At 42.3% G+C, this 20,558-nt stretch overlaps 1 protein-coding gene across 3 annotated transcripts in view; it reads left to right on the top strand.

Annotated features, from left to right (window-relative positions):
• The window catches only part of htr2cl1 (5-hydroxytryptamine (serotonin) receptor 2C, G protein-coupled-like 1), a 272,524-nt gene that overhangs the window by 232,527 nt on the left and 19,439 nt on the right, over positions 1-20,558 (top strand). For all 3 annotated transcript variants that reach the window (XM_049569308.1, XM_049569307.1, XM_049569306.1), the window contains one exon: positions 5,074-5,274. In XM_049569308.1, the coding sequence (XP_049425265.1) occupies positions 5,074-5,274 (201 nt within the window). The remainder of the gene's footprint in view (positions 1-5,073; positions 5,275-20,558) is intronic.

Here is a 20,558-nt window from a genome sequence, read left to right as displayed (position 1 = left end):
CTCTTATTCCTCTCATGATGCCTCTAAATCCTACACGCTGGACCTTTAATATCTGATTTGTTGATATGGTTGAATCATAATCTGACAGTGGTTGAACTGAAAACACAGTACATCTGATTAAAGAAACAAACGATCCCAAAACACTGTCAAATATTTCATAAACAGTGTTTAGCTGTAGACTTGAGTCTCTCAGTGTATTTACCAGAAAATCCAACGCACCCGCGAGCCAGCTGAGTAACACCTTGTGTGTGAGTGTGTGTCATGCAGTGCCCCCAATAAGTGTTTGACCTCCGGAAAGTTATGCAAGCTGCCTCCCACTCAGCACACACACAAGCAGGCGCGTGATTCACTCTGCATGCATCACATACGTGCTGCTCATCCTCCGACTAAGAGATGAAATTAGGGAGTGTGTGTGTTTGTGTGTGCATGTGTGTGTGTGTGTGTGTGTGTGTGTGTGTGTGTGTGTGGCCACAGGTCTTGTCCTCTGTGAAGAAAGGACTGTTTATATAAATAGCTGCAGGCGCAGAAAGACACAGAGAGACGGACTCTGCATTGTATGTCCTCTTTAGAGAGCTGACACAGCTGGAAATGAAACAGGAGCATGATCGCTTTCACCTGATGTTCTTCAGCTGCATGTTACATTTCATTTTGTCATCTGAACAGGACAACCTTCTGGGAGGATACATCTCTAAGGAACAAAAGGAAAAATGTATTTCAGAAGATTTTGAGTCACTTTTAAACCGTTTTGATTCAGTTTTTGACAATTCATTCAGCTGCTGTTTGGAAACACTGACATGAATTTATAATTTTGAGAAGAGAGTGTCAGAAAACATGTGACCTAGACTAAGAAACAGAGGTTGAGGGGGTGTTTCACACAAGCTCTGGTCCTCTACCAGAGGCCTGGGAGTTTGAGGGTTCTGCGCAGTATCTCAGCTGTTCCTAGGACTGCCCTCTTCTGGACAGAGACCCCAGATGTTGTACCAGGAATTTGCTGGAGCCACTTTCCCAGTTTGGGGGTTTCCAGCCCATACTCAGATGCAGATGTTCCCGTACACTATGCCAGCCACTTGGTGCTTCTTCTACTGTTCTTGTGCTACCATGATTAGTGCTTCTGTGCTGTCTTTCAGTCCAGCCTTTTCCAGCCACTGGAAGAATTTCTTGATATTGGCCACTTCTTCAATCTGTCGGAGGTACATGCCGTGCAGGGGCTTGTCCTTCCACGATGGTTCGTCCTCCTCTTCTGCTGCCTGAGGTAGTCACTTAGCAGCTCATCTTTGGGAGGCATCTTCCTGATGTATTCCTGGATCTTGGTTGTTTTGTCCTGGACAGTGGCTCTGACGCTCACCAGTCCTTGGCCCCCCTTGTTCCTCTTAGTGTACAGTCTCAGGGTGCTGGACTTGGGATGAAACCCTCCATGCATTGTGAGAAGCTTCCTTGTCTTTATCAGTGGCCTCTATCTCCTCCTTTGGCTGGCTTATTATACCTTATTACTCTACTTTGCTCCAGGCACTCTACTGCAAGTGTTTACATTATGTAGCCTACACTGCTACATGTAGCTACATGCTAATGTCAGGGAAACTCTTCATAATCTTCGTTGCCAATGTTGAACATGTCTGATTGTAAAGATTTTGGTTTAGAGACCTTTATTGGTGAGTTTTCACCCTAGAAAGTGCCGTTATACTCAGTGAAAGCCATTCCCTGACTGCAACTACACTGCTACATGTAGCTACATGCTAATGTCAGGGAAACAGGTAGTCTTGGTTGCCAGATCATGTTCCTCCTGAAGCATGTTTTGTTGTATTTAGAAGCTCTTATTGGTTATTTCTAACAGGAGAAAGTGATGCTATACAGAGTTGTTTCCCAGCTCAACTATACTGCACTATATACGCTACATGTAGCTACATACTAACATCTGGGAGACATGTAGTCTTTTCGCAGTAGAAAATATCACTATTCCTTGTTATAGTTAAATCTCTGGCTGCAATGTTGGCCAAAGAATGCTGAGATACAGAAGACCCTAAAAGCAGAGCAGACTGGCATCTTTGGGGAGGGGGGCTCAAAGAGATCGATGGTGAATACAGGTGTTCCAGCACAGACAGTATGAGGAAGTGTTTTTTGAACATTAAAGCATGTGAATATGTCCAAGTAGAAATCGTAAATACAAGTACAAAGCTGAAAATGAGCATAGAGTCTCTTTTCAGTATATTTTTTGTCCTCTGTGTACACTTCCTGCTGTTGGCTGTGGTGGTGCCAGGATATCATTTTAGCCTGCTGAGCAGCCAGCTCGCCAATCAAGCTGTTTAATTTACCCCAGTTTAAGCAAAGGTTAACCCGCTGATTTAATTCCCCGCCAAAATGCTCCCAGTTGTATTTCTGTTAGTTACATCAGCTGCCGTGTCCTCGTCCCAGGCGGCATGCTGGCCCATGTGCTGAGATAATTGAGGCTGATTTTTTTCCCCATGACCCAAACTGTTTCCCCCTACAGAGCAGTGAGCCAAGACACTGACTCACTACCCGCTCAACATGGTATCACACTATCACTGGTTGTGACCTTTGACCTCCCTGTGGAAGAGGGAAGGATTTTCCCCCCAGGTATCAACAGAGCATCACCGAAAAAATGGCTAGTCATTGCTAGCATCACAAATGGTTTATTAGATAACAGTTTTACTTACAGCTGATGAACAAGTGTAACACTCACTGTGGTTCCTTAAATATAACTAACAGTTTGCTTATTTTAACTCTAAAGCGACAGTTTGCCCTCTGTCTTTCCTCTTACCTCTAGTGTCATGCACAATTCCTTCTGCGCTTTGATATAGTTGGTGGGTGTAGTTCGGTAGAAAGGAAATTGTGCTTACTTGACACTGCTCACAACAAGATCTGTGGATCATCTTGAGTAACCAGGTCATGATTTCTGGAAAGAGACATTGCTGTTGAGTTTTTCAGGTGCTTTTTTTAGTGCTTTGAGCACCACAAGCTGAGTGTCATCTAGTTCCATTATATTCAAGTGAAGGCAGACATCTCTATGGCCAACAGTGTTGGGCTTGTTACTCTAAAAATTAAGCATAGTGTTAGTTCAGGCAGAACACGATGCGAAGCTCAGCTCACATCCCAACTACATCAGCTGATCTCAAACAGCCTAATCAACTGATGGAGCAGCTGATTGATGGAAGGGAGTCAGCTGATAGATCACATGATTCCTTTCTATGCAACCAATTTCTGAGTTTCATTCAGAGCGCCCTATTTAAACTTCTCTGGCCTGCCGACTGTTGCTGCTTCCTCTGCAAGCTGCTTTGCAACCCGCCTCCACCCCAGCTCCTCCTTTTCATGCTGTGTCTGACTTATCAGTGTCATTTCTGTTTGTCATTGATGCTGCTCTGTTCTGTTCCCATGGGTTCTTTGCTGCTGCTCTCCCTGCCTTGGGCTTTCCATGTATGCACATGGAAGGGCAGGGTGGTTTGCTCTCTCTGCCTTGGGCTTTCTTTGTTTGTGCGTGGAAGGGCAGAGAGGTGTGCTCTCTCTGCTTCATGCTTTCCACATAGGTGCATGGAAGGCAGAGAGGCCCCAGAACAGAGCCATACTGCCAAATATAATACTACAAATGGAAATTTAAAAATTTTTTGACTGAAGTGGTCCTGACTAAAATGTATTATATTAGTTGTTAATCTTTTCAGAAGTAATGATATTACTTTACTTTTTATTTTTTACTCCCTGCCAACAGTAATTTGTTACACTACTCATTATATTACTTTTTAGTTACACCCCATAAAACTGGTAATTGTGTATCTCCCCAAAATTCAGATTTGTGCCTCTGTGTGAATGTCTGGGTAATCAGTGTTGAGTGCAGCTAAGGCTTGATCACTTCTATTTACCTGGGGGTCTTCGGTTGCATGTGCCAGGTATTTCCTCAAAGACCTGCCTGAAAGATGGAGAGTCACTCATGGAGCAACATTTTATCTACCACATATCCAGCCACAAGCTTCATCCCTTCTTTGTAAATCGAGTTTTGGTTGTTTAGCCAGTGCAGGGCTACAGCCGACGTCCGCAGCTGAGATGGCGCATGACGTGTCTGCACAGTGCGACGATTAAAAAAAATGAGTCCGCTGGTGGGATTGTTGTATTTCGAGTCAGTAGTGATGTGATAACAAACTGAGACATACTGAGACATGTCACTGCCCAACACTGAGGGCTGATATCTTCAACACTCAGCAACTCTCATCAAAAAATCTAGATTGATAAAAAGCACTGCAAGTATGAGGGAAAGTGTGTACTTTTGATTTGGGTGTTGACTGTCCCTTTAAGTCCTTGTTCGACAATTGAAAAACTTTTACAGACTGCATCCCATATATTGCACATTTCTCACAAACATGATTAAATGACTCCCATTTTCCCAGCGGGGCTGCGGTATTCTGCCCGTCTTTATCTTTATCATCAGCCTTAATCAACACTGTTATTCATTATCTCCCTTTTGACGTGTCCTTTTCTATTCTCTTCTCAGTAGGTTGCATCAAACCTTGACAAGCCACAACCACTTACTTTACACAAACACACACATACGACAAAGCTTTATTCTCGTGTTTATCATACCTTACCACACTTGCACTGTGTTAATCCACTGTTTACTGGCCCATGTAAACAACATCTGTGTTGAACAATAACTTCACATCTTCGCTGTCAGCAATTAAAACTAATGATCTACTCTTAACCTCTTTTCTGCAACTCTAGAATTCTCCATGTAAACATCTTTTTATCCAATGATCTTAATCATTATAATCAGAGTAATACTTGTAAATCAAACTATTGCTTTAACCTGATTCCTCATGGGAACCGGGGAATTTAGTGCACGCAAAGTACGCTGTGCTTTGATGTACTCCAATTAATTAAAGTTTAGTCAACCTGCATCTTAAGCCTTCACACTCCACTGACCCTGATGACATTCACTCAGCAAGGCCCTCAGAACAGATTGAATATATCTACATCACTGCTTATCAAACACAGCGATGTATTATCAGTCATATAACGTTGCCCTTAACCCTCGCACCTTCTCACCTTTTGTCCCGTCTTTTCTCTCTCCAGACTACGCCTGGCCTCTCCCCAGCGCCCTGTGTCCAATCTGGATCTACCTGGATGTGCTGTTCTCCACCGCCTCCATCATGCACCTGTGTGCCATCTCTCTGGACCGATACGTCGCCATCCGCAACCCCATAGAGCACAGCCGCTTCAACTCCAGAACCAAAGCCATGATGAAGATCGCCGCCGTCTGGACCATATCTATAGGTCAGAGTCATGATATTTTACAGTTTATTGATAAAAGGTTTTTCTCAACGATTGCATGCCTTGTGGCATTAAAAGGGAAATCTTACCTATAAAAATGTGTTTTAAGCAATGACTTAAAGACGGGTAATGTGTTAGCTTGCCTTATCCTCTCAGGCGGAGAATTCCAGAGCATCGGGGCCTTGATGGCAAAAGCCTGGTCACTTTTAGTTACCAACCTTGGTCTAGGAACGACTAGCGAGGGTAGGCTTGATGATCTCAGGTCACGACTTGGAGCATAGGTAGTAAGAAACTCAGCTATATTTAAAATCTTAAAATCAATCATAATTGCCTAGAGTTGGTTCGTGTTCTCACAGCAGCATTTACAAGTGGACCAGATCAAATGCCTTGCGCGAGAAAGCTGCTCTTGATTGGTCAGAATTTCCATGCAGGAAGAAGAAGAACAAGAAGAAGAGTACACTTGCAAGATAAATATGACACTTTCTAATGTCACAATGGAGGGACAACTACGCAGGTTGATTTTAGCGCTGCTCATCGTGGACTATATTGCTGTCATTGTTCATTTTAGTCAAACCATACAGTTTGAAAACGAGGCACGGCTCCAACTAGAAAAAATGTTTTGATGCATTGGATGTGCTGAATGTGCATATTAAGGCAGTACAGGAGGAGGTGCACATTAATAATCCTCCAGGACTGTAACATGCTCATGTTTAACCCAAACAATGTGTCATGTGACTGCAGTTGGTTCAGATTGAGGTCGTAACCGCACCAGAGTTCGTCTGTAAGTGGACCGAGACCACCTCTTCAAGAAGGTCTCAGTCCGGTTGTTTTGGTGCTCACCTGAGTGTGATTGCTGTGTTCACACCTGCCTTAATGAACTGTACTTAGGGGGCAAAATAAACCTGAGTACGACTGAACTGAACCAAACAGGGCAGGTGTGAAATCCCCCTAAGACATGATGGAGGCTTAAAAGTTCAGTTCATCCAAATCACAAAAAGGTATACTCTGTCTTTTATCTCGTTTGGTCTCTAGTCATGCAGATGGTTTTGCTTTTCTATCAGACTTTAAGACTTTAAAAAACTTGTCTCTCGAAAACAGCGTACTTTTTACTTTAAATAATTTAGTGAATACTTTTTAAACTACTACTGTTTTCTATACTATTACTATCGGGTAAATGGCTGTGTATTCAGAAAGTTTTGAATCAATTGCTGTTTTTAATGTACTTCTTTTAACAGGTAAAATGTTTTGGTTTTGAGCTGCTCATTTACTTTTACTGATAACTTCACAGCCAGCCACACTCAGTTGGAGTTAGTGAGCCTGTGGGCATTTGTATGCCTCGGCACCAGCTACAGCCATGGCTGGAGGCATTGTGTTTTTGGCTTGTCCGTCTGTCCCATTTGCATGAATGCAAAATCTCAAGAACACCTTGAGGGCATGTCTTCAAATTTGGCACAAACGTCCACTTGGACTCAAAGATGAACTAAGATGATTAGATTTTGGTGGTCAAAGGTCAATGTGACCTCATAAAACATATTTTGGGCCATAATTCAACTATGTATACATTATGTATGACAACATTTTACCAAAATGTCTAATAGGATGATATGATGAAGTGATGACATTTTATATCCAAAAGATCAAAGGTCAGCTTCACTGTGACATCATAGTGTTCTGCATAAAACACTTTCTTGGCCATTATTCAGTGCTGTAACTTAGGAACAGAAGGGGAGACATATAATCAGATATTGACTATATAGATCTTCTGTGCTGCAAGGTAAAAAGTGTGTGAAGCATTCATGTTTAAGAATATGTTTAAGAATCATCATAGTAAATTCTTTGCAGCAAGATCCATAATTGAAGCATTGTCCCATGCCTTGACTACATATGAGTCTGAACCAACATAGATGTAAACTAACTGCAACTTGACTGGTTTGCTGAGGCGTACAACCATGGGGCGGTAATTCTAGTTTCTGAATGAGTTGAAGCGATATGATAGTAAGACTTTTGAGTTGAGCTACCTCTGAAGATTTATTTCCTGTCAGATTTGATGCTTTTCCACAGACTCTTGCTCAGTAATTTGGGGAGCAGAAAAGAGATGGAAGTTGTTCACAAATGAGGTCTGAGGGTTGTTCAGAGTGATTTGGACATTTACATCCATGCACTGGTGTGGATACACCTTTTATAATTGAGTGATCTGGCCCTTTAATATTTTTGTGACATCATAAGTCTACACGCTCCACTGTAGTGGTTAAATACAGTCTGTGTCAGAGAGGTGTGGAGTCAGCTTGATGGTCATTTCTTACAGCGGAATTGAGGCGTTTAATTGAATTTCCTTTACTTGTACAGTGTCCCTATTAATATGTCCACCCCCCTGTAGACCAACAGAGAGTTGGCAGATTGATGGCTGTTATTAAATTTAATGACTTTTTAAGGATCTCCTGGCAGTTTCTCCAAAGGTCCTGCCAGCACACCTACTGACTTTCCAAATCACTGGGAACGTCGTGGGCTTGTTGACGCTCAGAGCGTCTGACAGCTTATTGTTACAGTTGGAGCTGATTTGCATCACATACTTCTCTAATCCCCAGAGGTGATCGCACCACTTTTCATTTTCATCTTTATCAGTCACACAAACAATGGTATGCAAATTAATGAATTATGTTATCTAGAAATTAATGGCAACCATTAGCTATAGCCAAGAGTTATAGTACTGCACACATACAGACAGTGAACATAGGGCAAATATACTATAGCCCATATGTGTAATGGTAATGGGATTTTTTGATTTAGGAACCAATACTGTAAATCAGAATGGAAAGTCAGATTAATGAAGTTGAATAAGAACACTCAGACACGCTTAGTGGCTTCACATTTTAGTTGAATCTCATAGGAAGTAGTGTAAAATGAACTGGCCCTGCCCTGCAGCTCTTCAGGTACATGTAGGAAAATTATTCATCCATGTCTTATGATTTATTTGATAGCTTTCTGGTGATATTTTAAGTATATTCAAAGCAAAATGTTGATATTTTTCAACATTTTTCAACAGTTTTTGAAATTGGTCCAGTATTGAGAGAGAGGACTGCAGCCATCACCGTCACATTATTATTTTGAGTCTCACTAAAGGAGAAGTCTTGCTCTATAATTTTGCACGTTTCCACATTGTCGAACTTGCACACATGGGGCATAGCAGAGTCACCAACATGCCCACTGTGTTCCAAGTGAGGAACCCTGGAGCACATCCTTAGCTGCTGTACAAGGGCACTCGGAGATGGACGGTACCGATGGAGACATGACCAGGTCCTGAAGTCCATCGCTGAAGCCATCAGCATAGGACTGGAGTGGGCAAAGCGGCACCTACCCTCCAAGAAATCCATCGCCTTCATCAGGGCAGGGGAGCAGCCAGCTCCCACCAAAACAACATCTGCAGGCATTCTGACCTCGGCAAGGGACTGGCAGTCGTTGGTCGATCTCGAGCGTCAGCTGAAGTTCCCCAGCCATACAGCAGTTACCACCCTGCGACCAGACATTGTCCTTGTGTCTGGGTCCACCAAGCAGGCTGTGCAACTGGAGTTGACAGTCCCATAGGAAGACCGCTTGGAAGAGGCCTTTGAAAGGAAGCTCTCCAAGTACGCGGGACTGGTCAGAGGGCTGGATGGAGAGCAAGGTGTGTGCCGGTGGAGGTTGGATTCAGGGGATTTGTGGCCCGATCCTTAGCCAGAGCCTACAGCAGTTTGGGCATCGAGGGAGAGAGGACAAGGAGAGCTATCCGCAATACCACCAATGCAGCAGAGAGAGCCTCAAGATGGCTAGAGCTTAAGAGAGGAAACCCATGGAGTCATGGTAGCTAGCCATCTGGACACAAGCTGGAGTCTGATCAGCCCTGGCTGGGTTACCTGGAGGAGGGTATATGATGTTGAAAGACCCGAAACACCCGATGACACACCCCAGGAACATCACTGATGATGTGTCCAGATTAGGCATCTGCAGATGTATGGACACAACGAAATAAGCGAAATATTCAGCCATGACATTATAAGTCTTTTAGATAAGAGTAAGATACGCTTTTTGTCCCCCAACCAACAATTACTGGCACTTCTCTCCCCAACTCTCTCCAGTGTTTCCACCCTTTTTTATTTCTGCACCTTTTGCGAGATTTCATAACAAGACTTCTCTTATGTGAAACTTTAACACAAAACAGAACAGAACAAGCAAAAGGTACAGAAAAATGTTTCATTTCTTTGTAGGGATCTTACCCATAATGTTTGAAGTTGCTCATAATAACTAACTGAGCCTTTGTGGCAAAAACAAACACTTCTAATTGATGTTGATTGAAGAAGCAAGATGCCACAGAAGATATGAAATCCCTCTAGTGTGTTCTGGGTCTGCCCTGGGAACGTGTCTAGAACACCTGTAATGGAAGGTGCCCAAGAGGCATCCTGATCAGGTGCCCGAACCACCTCAACATACCCTTTTCAACACAAAGGAGCAGCGGCTCTACTCCGAGCTCTCTCTGGATGTCCGAGCTCCTTACCCTATCTCTAAGGCTGAGCCCAGCAACCCCACGGATGAAACTCATTTCGACTGCTTGTATCCGCAACCACATTGTCTTGGTCACTACCCAGAGCTCATGACCATAGGTGAGGGTTGGGACGTAGATGGACCAGTAAATCGAAAGCTTTGCCTTTTGGCTCAGCTCCCTCTTCACCATGACAATCTGGCGCAGCGCCTGCATCACTGCAGATGGCACGCCAAATGCTCTATTCTACCCTCACTCGTGAACAAGACCCCCGAGACACTTGAACTCCCTCGCTTGGGGCAGTAACCCACTCCGAACCTGGAGTGGGGGCTTTAGTTGTTAAAAGTTACTTCGATATAATTTCCTTTATGTCCTGCCTGATCACTTGGTGTCCCTGTCCTCCCCCTTATCCCTTGTTAGAGCAATCTTTTCAGCCGTATAATAGCCTGGGGTAATCAGTTTGTGTGTGTGTGTGTGTGTGTGTGTGTGTGTGTGTGTGTGTGTGTGTGTTCTGTGGGTTAGCGTAGTGCCTCCCTCCGGGGAAAGTGTTGAGGGATCAGATGACTTTTAAAACTTTCCTCTCAGACCTCCCTCTGTCTGTCTGACCTCCGGCTCCTGTTGATGTTGTTTTGTGCCCTTTAAGACCCAGGAGGGCTTCCATGTTTTGACACATACCACCACACACACACACACACACACACACACACACACACACACACACAGACACAGGCACACACACGCATCAACACGCAGTGTATGTGAGCATATCATTAGCCTGACGTCCTCTGACCCTGTAAATGCTCTAAGTCATTCCATTAGCACATAAACCCTTCGGCGATGCAGTAGATTGTTCCTGTATGTAATGCCTCAATCCAAATGGTGTTCTGGAACACATTCTATATTTAGGATGCAGTGTATGTATTTAATCTGATCCCCATGTGAGGTTTAACACAAGTGCACTCACTGACCTAGGAGTTGCATCACAGAAATATTTACGTTGTTGCTGATAGCATGTCATATATAAACACAGTAAACGTTCTCTTTTGACGTCTTTCTAAATATCACAGCTCTGAATAAAAAAGCAAGCTGGTGTCTTTAATTAAAGACAAAAGTTAATTATCATTTGTGTCGGCGGAGAGAAAAAAAGCCAAAATTCCAGACACATGCCACCATGTCTTTAACTGCCTGGAAAACACGAGGTCAGGCACTGGGTGCTACTCTTGTACCTTCTCTGTGTCAGCTTTTAAGAGCGCGGGTAAGCAACCCTAACAAGCATCATATATCCTATTTACCTGAAATCCTGAGTGCAGAGCTGATCTTCTTCCAGGCGCTGTTTATAAGTGTGTAGACCTATCGTCCTCGGGACAGGACAATAGTGGTTTCGAACACTCGTCTTCCATGCAGAAGGTCCAGGGTTCGAATCCTATTGGGGTCGACGTCAGCAAAGGCATGCGGTCGCAAGAGATTCCCACTGCCGAATCAAACAGGATCAGATTCCTTAAGGAGGGGTCAGGATAAAAGAGTAACTCCGGACTCTGAGCCAAGTCCTCAACTAGGGCGAGTGTCAAGCCCGTTGTAGACGGGAGGTTCCAGATGTAAAAACGGATTCATAGTCCTATTGTCCTTGGGACAGATGTAACACTCTGACAGCCCTGCTCTAACATGACTAACTTCTTCTCCATATTAATCATAGACTGATACTTAGGAAGGGAAAGATATCTGTCGGCTGTGATTGGTTGGTTGTCATCACATTACATGTGGTGTGCACTACACTGCGCTGCCTTCCAAAAGTTGAACTCAATTTATCTCAGGGTGCAACCAGCGCGCCCTGAAAAATAGGCATTCGGGAATGAGTGACGTCATCCCTCTGGCGCATATCTACATTAAAGACAATTCATTTGAGGGTGCAAAAAATGTGGCATGTGTACAGCCCCTACCACAACAGCGTCAGCCTCTAGTGTGACATATAACAGATGTGTCAGCAGCGCTTTCTATACAATAACAATGGCATTAACATAGCAGTAACAATCATTTACCCACCCTGTTAAATGAGAAATGATTTCATCCTCCGCTTGGAAGGTAAGGACCTCATTGTTTTCCAAATCTGGCTGCTGTTCTTCTTTGAGTTAGCTGCTAACTGCTTCTTGCTGCTTTTTAAATCCCCTAGGGTGGGTTGTACATATAACACATCGTCAGAACGTCACACCCACCCTATCCATGATCCCATTCTGCCGGCTGTCCCTTTAACAGAGTAATGATTCGGCACTGTTACGACCTCTGCGGCACGCTTAAAGGCGATTATACATTTTATACAGAATGGTGAGGTGGCAAACAGTTCCTGCCTGGAACAGGCAGTGTCAAAGGGACTTGTGTCTCAGTGTCATACTATGTAGCTTTTGAGTATGTGGTATGTTCACACACTAGAATGTGGCTGTATATTGATTGTACGTGACTTGATTCCAATAGAATATTCAAGGCCCCTTATACTGTGTAGCGCCTCCAGTCATGTTTATATGCTGTGTTCAAAACCGCATACTACATACTACATACTGCCATACTACATACTACATATTCAATCAACAGACAGTATGCAGACTGTTTACACTGTAGCATACTACACGATAACCCACAATGCATTTCGCTCCTGCGCGAGCCGAAATCAGCCGGCCTTAAGCTGATTTCGCTTAAGCTCTAAACTCTGTAAATATATAACTTTAGCAACATTTGAAACATTTTTAGGCGAGAAAGTAGCCGTTTAGATCCACAACGTGTTGAAAATATGACCAAATACAAGCTGTTTACAATTTTGTTCGGACGATTTCGGAGATTTCGGTGCTACTCAAGCTAGCCGTAGTGAGCAACGCACTTCCGGTTATTTTCACAAAATAAAACACCCGTTGCCCTTTCTTATACAGAAAACCATAACGATAAAATTTGTGCTTTTACTTTGAAAACGGGAGGTGAACCTACCCTTGATGTAGCTAGCGTGAAACCGCCGTTTTGACCGATCTCGTCCCGTTAACGGAATTTGACCGTTCAAAATGCCTCACCGGAGAGTCTTGTCAGCTCTGAGACGAAGATCGGCCTGCCGTCTTCGGTACATCATGCTCGCAATCGACTTGGGATTGTTCTCAGATGTAAGTTTCCTTTTTAATCAACTATAAATCTAATCATAATATACAACGCAATATAACATACCTCACAGCCTGAAAATAGGAGGGAAAAATGTACATCAGTGAACAACAAAATCGTTGTGAATTGAATTATTTCATAAAGTTTCATAAATTATAATATACAGTAGTAATAAATATAAATAAATAAATAACTTTTTCTTCTTTTTTCTTTTGTCCTGTTCGCGGCAAGGAAGTGACAATAGATGATGTCACGTTACGTTGCATCTTGGGTAATTTGAGTGTGAGTAGTAAGCTCATGATGTATACTCAACATTTCTGGCGAATCTAGTATGCATCCAGGAACTTCTCGCATACTCAAAATCGCATACTGCGCAGTGTAAACAGACTACATACTCAAAGAGTTAGTATGAGTAGTAGGTAAGTATGCGGTTTCGAACAGAGCCAGACTATTCATTTCATTTGTTTGGATAAACATTCTATGTTGCTATGGCAATGCCTTTTGTGTACTAATGTGCATAACAGAGCAGCCTCATATATCATATGCTAACCCTTCACTATGGATGAGATACAGAGATTTTTGAATGTACATTAGGCAGTAGACTTTTTCAACCCAAGAGTACTATTATATTAAATGTTTATTATTCTGATTTTATTCTGTTTTATACAACTGACAAAACTATAGTAAGCATAGTCGCAAAAAGTAAGTTTGCATAACAATAAAACAACCGTTGGGGTTTTATTCATTAGATTAATTCACAAAAATGTCACTAGTTCAAGCTGAGTGAATTTTAAGAACACTTGACAAACTACTTCAAATTGTCTCTGCACTTAGAGACTGTAAATTTTAATTTAAACAGGCCATTGCAGTTCCCATATTTAATTTTGCCCCACATTCAAATAACGGTTCGACTTTGAAATGAAAAAGCAACTACTACAGCAGCCAATTTCCAGTGCGTTTAGCCAACAATTTTAGATGGAAACTTTTCTGCTTGCTTGCTTACTACATGTATTTTACAAGACTTGTTTCACTGCACACAGACACTTTCTGTTAAGCTATTAAGACAGACTCATGTCGGAGAGAAACTTGTCATCTGCAGTCAGCAGTCTGGAATCTTACTGTTACTGTGACAGTAAATATACTTAAAATCAACGTCACACCCATAAGCTAAGCTAACTTTCTTAAGTACCCCCTGGTGATTGCAGATGTACCCCCTGGGGCACAATTATAATGGAAATTTGCGGTGTCTCTTCTGTATGCTTTTCCCAAACAATGAGCACACCATCTTAGGAAAGCTGGACTCAGCAACACAGAGATTTTCCTCTGAAGTCCATTTTCTCCATCTGTTGTGAAATTGTTTTGCTGTGAGAGATTACTTCAGCAGCATTGACAGATGGAGATGATTGACACCTCAACATACCACAGCGCTCACCACAGGCTGCTTTTAAATCATAAGAAATCCCTATTTTCCTGTTGGCATTTCCTTGACCCCTCAATACCGCAACATTCGGCAATGATTGAGGTCTGAGAGGGCTTACAGTGATCAATGCTAAAGGATTAGCAAGGAAACATCCAACAGAAGATGTGCTGTGCGGTATTAACATACCATGAAGAGATTCCTACGCTTCTTTTGAATATCTAGTTGTGAGCTGTTTCCCTCCCTTTTCCTCTTCAGACCACTTAGAACTGATGCATCTGCTCTCAACTGAACTGAAGTACCAATCTAGACACAACAGTTTCCTCTTTGGTGACATATTTGAAATGCAGAGTGGCGATCATGCACAAATTACCTCAGCGTGTTTTGGCCGCATATTTACAGGCATATGTTGTACTTGTCAGTGGAGCTGTTTTTATGTCTTTTGGAACGAGTCCAAGTCAGGGTGCATCTTTCAGTGATGTGCAGCTGAAACAGGTGCTCCTCAAATCAAGAACGGATGATACTGCAGCAAACTGATGACTTTGCAGCTCTTTTAAAGGGAACCTATTGTGCTCTCTTTATTTTCTGTCTTATATATGTCATGTTCTAATGTTGGATATACTGCAAGTGTTTCAGTATGTAGCCTACACTGCTACATGTAGCTACATGCTAACACCATGGACGCATGTAATCTTGGTTGCCGATGTTGTTAATTTCTCCCCAATTCGAGATCATACTCCTTCTGGAACATGTCCGATTGTGAAGATTTTGGTTTGGAAGCTTTTATTGGTGAGCTTTCTCAATAGAAAGTCATTTCCCGGCTGCAAGTACACTGCTACATTTAGCTACATGCTAACGCTAGGGAAACATGTAATCTTGGTGGCCAATGTTGTATATTTCTCCCTGTTTTCAGGTCATACTAAGATTTTGGTTTCTATTGGAGTTTTTTCACAGTGAAAAATGTCAATTTCTAACTTAAATAGAGGTGCTAAAACAGAGTGTCTCAGACAGAAGGTGAATACAGGTGTTCCAGCACAGACAGTAAAAGGAAATAAAGTGTTTTCTGACCATTAAAGTGTGTAAACATGTTCTAATAGAAACCCAGAACACAAGCATGAGCCTGAGAATTGGCATAATAGGTCCCCTTTAATCTTTCTTCATCAGAGTCAAAATTTCACTAAAACTTGAGTCTTAAATGTTTTTGCTTTCAAAACTTTATGGAGTCAAATCTTAAGTAAACAAGTCTTGATTTCTTAATTTGTATGATTTATTTCTGACTCAACTTTTGATTTTCCACAGCTCTGCTCATCAGTGCCTGAATTAACCACAGTGACAGTTGGCAGGCCTTGTGTGCCCACGCCATGTCTCAGTGGAGTCAGCACCGGAAATAATCTTAATTTCCTCACTTTTCCAGTAATTTATTCACACCTCCCCTTAACGACCCAAATGGCTTTAAGGGGATGAAATCAGTGAGGTGGATTGTAGCCTTCATTTAGATTCACCTGGCTGGGCTAAATTAGAAAAACAGCAGATGGATGTAATTATTTATTCTCTTTGTGTTATGCATTTTAAAATGTATAATTACTCTCTTCATCATTATCACACCCTGCAGACATCTTTATTAGCTTGACAACATCTGTCAGCAAACCTCTGTAAAACTGCCTTAAAGAGATTATGCAACTGTTGAAAGAGGAAATGACACAGACCTCCACTTAAAAGTTGCATTTACAAGCAATAAAACTTGCTGTTGCTCAGTTCGGCACACTGAGGTGTTTTACTGCTACAGCCTTATTTGGTCCGGTATGACCAGCAGCTTATGTTACCTAATGTTAGCTAATGTTAGCAAACTTTAGACACTACTGCAGCTGACTTTTTTAGGCTATTGTTACACGTTGTTGTAGCTGTGACCATTGTTCCTGTTACATATAGCCACAGTGGCTATTGTGCAAAAGTTGCAAAGACCAGCTTTAACAATGTAGTATGTAAATTTTCCGCATTCAAATGTCACATAACTACGAGACCAGTGTTATATATTTTATTAAGTTGTCTATTTCATTTCCCCAGATGTTTCCTACAATGTTTAATCAACGACACGGTTTGTGTCATTTCTCAGTGAACGTTTTGTGCATAAGTTAGGGTTGTGCTTATCTGCCAGAAACTGTCACTTTCTTGACTTTTTATCCAGTTTTAAGCCACATTTTTATCATACACTGTTTAGATCTTGGTTATTTTTCAATTAGAGTCTTAACCGATGAAGAATTTTAGTCATTGGATGCCTGGATCTTAAGTTATCAGTAAAACAAACTGAGCAAGTGTGAGCGGCAGCTCGGCTCCTGCTGTGCTGAACAGCCTTGGAAAAACACATATAAACTGCTTTATACAGTGTTATAACCAGTTCAAATCACTGGGTCGGTTTGTTTTTGAGAGAAGGAGACCTCTGTGAATAATTCGTCTCTGAGTAAAAACCTCCATAACATCTGGATTTTGAGATAAGAATGAAAAAATGGGAGCACACATTTACTGGAACTGGGCTAGCAGCCCCTTTGCGATGAACCAAACAGCATTGAGAAAACAAATCTTTTTAGCATGAAACTGCTTTATTCAGAGATTTAACCAGTTCAAATCACTGGGTCGGTTTGTTTTAGAGAGAAGGAGACCTCTGTGAATAATTCGTCTCTGAGTAAAAACCTCCTTAACATCTGGATTTTGAGATAATAAAGAAAAAACCAGAGCAGACATTAACAGGAACTGGGCTAGCAGCCTCTTTGCAATGAGCCCGACAGCATTGGGAAAACAGAGATTTTTAACATGAAACTGCTGTATTTAGTATTTTGACTAATTTTATTCACCTGGTCCATTTGGTTTGAGGAATAAGAAACCTTTGCAGATAATTCGGCTCCTGGTAAAAACCTCCTGAACAATAAACACTGAAGGAATCCTTGCTGGTAGGGACTAACGGCAATAACAGTCAATCTGTCTTTTGTTATTGTTTTAATTGAGAGAGCCCGAGTGGCAGAAAATAACATATTATACATTTAAATGAAAATGCATGGAGTTTGAATTGGAAGACAAATACTGTATGTTAGAGGTGTCAGGTATTAAATATGTTTCCTGTCAGAAAAATCACCCAATTAATCTTCTAGGAGAAAAGGAGAATTAGCCTACTATAGGTAAAATGATCACATCCTGACTCATCGAGACTCATTTATCTATCATTCTGTTTGCCTAAATTAAAATCTGCTGTGCAGTTTGATCCCTTTTCATCTCACTTTTGAACTCTGGTGTTTGAGCTGCTAAGGGACTGTATAAGCATTATTGGCGTAGGAAGTATTAATATTGTATTTGAGACCTAACCTTGACTATGCAAACCTGATATGGACCCTCCCTAGCATTATTAATATTTTATTTGGATCCTAACCTTGACTTTAAAAAAGAAAAAAGGACTGCAGTCCAAGTACCGTCCCCTCTTACTATCACTACTCCATTTTCTGACGACCCCCTCCCTTTAATAATTTGTGTACAGTCCCTATCCTGTAGCTTTAATTTAATATTTACAGCGGCTATCTCCCCACAACATCACATTTACTCTGTTGACCATGTGTAGTAAGTGTAGAGGAATTCATCCTGCTGTTATCAGCACTGAAACAAACAGAAAATGTGTGTGGGCAAGACAGAACAACAGGCATGTGATACATATCAATCCAAAGACATATAGTCTTTGTACTGAACCGAAACAACAAAGCAAAGCACTTTCAAAGTTGTCGTGCTGTGAAACTTTCAAACAGTACAGTCGGATCAAGTTGATTGACACCTCCAGAAACCAGGTGGTGTTTTACATTCCTCCCTCTCTCTCAGCAGGCCTTCACAACCGTCTGCTTTTGAATTATAAACAATCCTGTGTTTCCCCTGTTGGTGTTTCCTTGACCCCTCTAAAGGTTCTACACAGCTACATGCTGCTTTGATTGAGGTCTGAGAAGGCTTACAGCGATCAGTGCTGAAGGATTAGCAACAAAACATCCAGCAGAAGATCCTTGCAGCCATTCTCTGGTGTAATAACACACTCTGTTTGACTCAGAGCTGGTTTCAATCCATCCAGGCGTGTAGGTCCGGCAGGATTGCATCTTATTTTGTTATTTATTTAATCACTGTATAGTTCCTGATTTTGTTCATCCAGATCTCTCTGCCCTGTCCACTGTTGGTCTTTTGACATTTAAATTTGAAACAGCACTTAAAATAATTTAATTTTACTTTACTTTATATAAGAGAAAGAAACAAGAAGAGAGAAAAGGAAACAAGAAGGGCGCATGGGAATCCAGAAGAGTGAGAAGGAAAAAAGGAGCAAAGGAGGAAAATAGAGTGAGAGAAGGAAACAAGAAGAGAGTGAACAAGGACGGAAGAAGGAAACATGAAGAAAGGAAGGAAATGGGGGTGGGTGAAGAAACAAGGAGGAAGGAAAGAAAATGAGGACAAGAAGGAAACAAATAGAGGGAAATGAAACAAGTAAGGAGGGAAGTAAACAGGAAGAGCGTGAAGGGAATAAGGGGGGAGAAAGAAACAAAAAGGGAGGAAAGAAAAAGGGGACGAGAAGAAAACAAAATTTGGGACAGGAAACAAGAAGAATGGGAAGGAAACAGGAGAAGAGTGAAGGATATAAGGAGGGAGGGGAATGAACAAGGAGGGAAGAAGGAAACAAGAAGAAACGAGGGGGGAGAAAGAAACAAGAAGGGAGGAAAGAAAATGAGGGAAAGGAAACAAGATAGGAGGAAAGGAAACAGGAAGAGTGAAGAAAATAAGGAGGGAGGGTAATGAACAAGGAGGGGAGGAGGAAACAAGAAGAAAGGAAGGAAACGGGGGCAAGGGGGGTGAAAAGGAAACAAGAAGGGTGGGAAGGAAACAAGGAGCAAATGAAGGAAACGGGACAGAAGGACACAAGTTCGGAGCAAAGGAAACAAGAAGGGAGGGAAGGAAATAAGGAACAAATGAAGGAAACAGAGAGAAAGAAGAGAGTGGAGGAAACAAGCAGTGAGGGGAGTAAACAAGGAGGCAAGAAGGAAAACAGGAAATCACAATAATGAGAAGGAAGGAAAGGAAACAGGAGGAAGGAAACAAGAAGGGTAGGAAGGAAACAAGAAGGAAATGGAGTGGAAAAAAAGAAACAGGAAGAGAGTAAAGGAATTAAGCAGGGAGGGGAGTGAACAAGGTGTGAAGAAGGACACAAGAAAGGAGGGAAGGAACATAGGAACAAAGAGAGGAAACAGAGCTAGAGAAGGAAACAAGAAGAGAGTGAAGGAAACAAGGACGACAGGGAGTTTAAAAGGAGGGAAGAAGGAAACGAGAAGAAAGAAAGGAAACGGGGAGGGAGGGGGCAAGAAGGGAGGAAAGAAGGAAACAAAATGGGGGAGAAGTAAACCTGAAATGAGGGAAGGAAAAAGGAAGATTTAAGGAAATAAGGAGGAAGGGAATGAACAAAGAGGGAAGAAGGAAGGAAAGAAACGAGGAAGGAGAGAAGGTAGCAAAAAGAGAGCAAAAGAAACAAGAAGGGAGGGAAGAAAACAAGGAGCAAAGGAAACAAGGAGGTTGTCTCAATCAGAGAAGCCACTGATGGACATACATGTGATATCCGAGGAGTCAGACTTCTTTGTGGCACTTTTTATGTTTTAATTCTGATGTCTCCGTTGTCTCTAAAGTAGCTGAAGTAAAACTTTACTCCCTCTGTTCTTGTCTCCTTATTCCTTTTCTCATTCCCTCCATCACTTCTCCACGAGCTTCAAAGCGTGAGCGTATGAAACAACTTCCTCCGTTCTCCTGTCATATCTGTGACGCCTCACACTTTATTTACTGGTGTCGGCTCTCGGGTTCACAGAGGTGTGCGGCGCTCACGAGGGAGCAACGTTTTTACGAGCAGCTCACACCCTGATGGGTCTGCAGATCCCCCTCTGCTGGTACAATAATCTTCGTCCAGCAGCACCGGCCCTCCAGCCGGGCCGCGCTGCGACCTGCCACAGAGCCAGCGTGTCTGCTTACCACATCATTGTGTCAGATGTGTGCTGGCTGGATTTACAGAGGGGGGAGAGGCGCTTTGGCTTCAGCAGATAACTATTATCACCAGAGGGAATGGAATCTGCTGCATTTTAAAATTTAAACAGCGCAGCGTGAAGTACAACCTGTGTGTGGCTGCCAAAAGGCACATTGTGAATTATGTCACAAGAAGTTACCCATCAGGCA

Source organism: Epinephelus fuscoguttatus, linkage group LG23, assembly GCF_011397635.1.
Source record: "Epinephelus fuscoguttatus linkage group LG23, E.fuscoguttatus.final_Chr_v1".
Classification (NCBI taxonomy): Eukaryota; Metazoa; Chordata; class Actinopteri; order Perciformes; family Serranidae; genus Epinephelus; species Epinephelus fuscoguttatus.
This window is presented reverse-complemented; position numbering and strand designations above follow the sequence as displayed.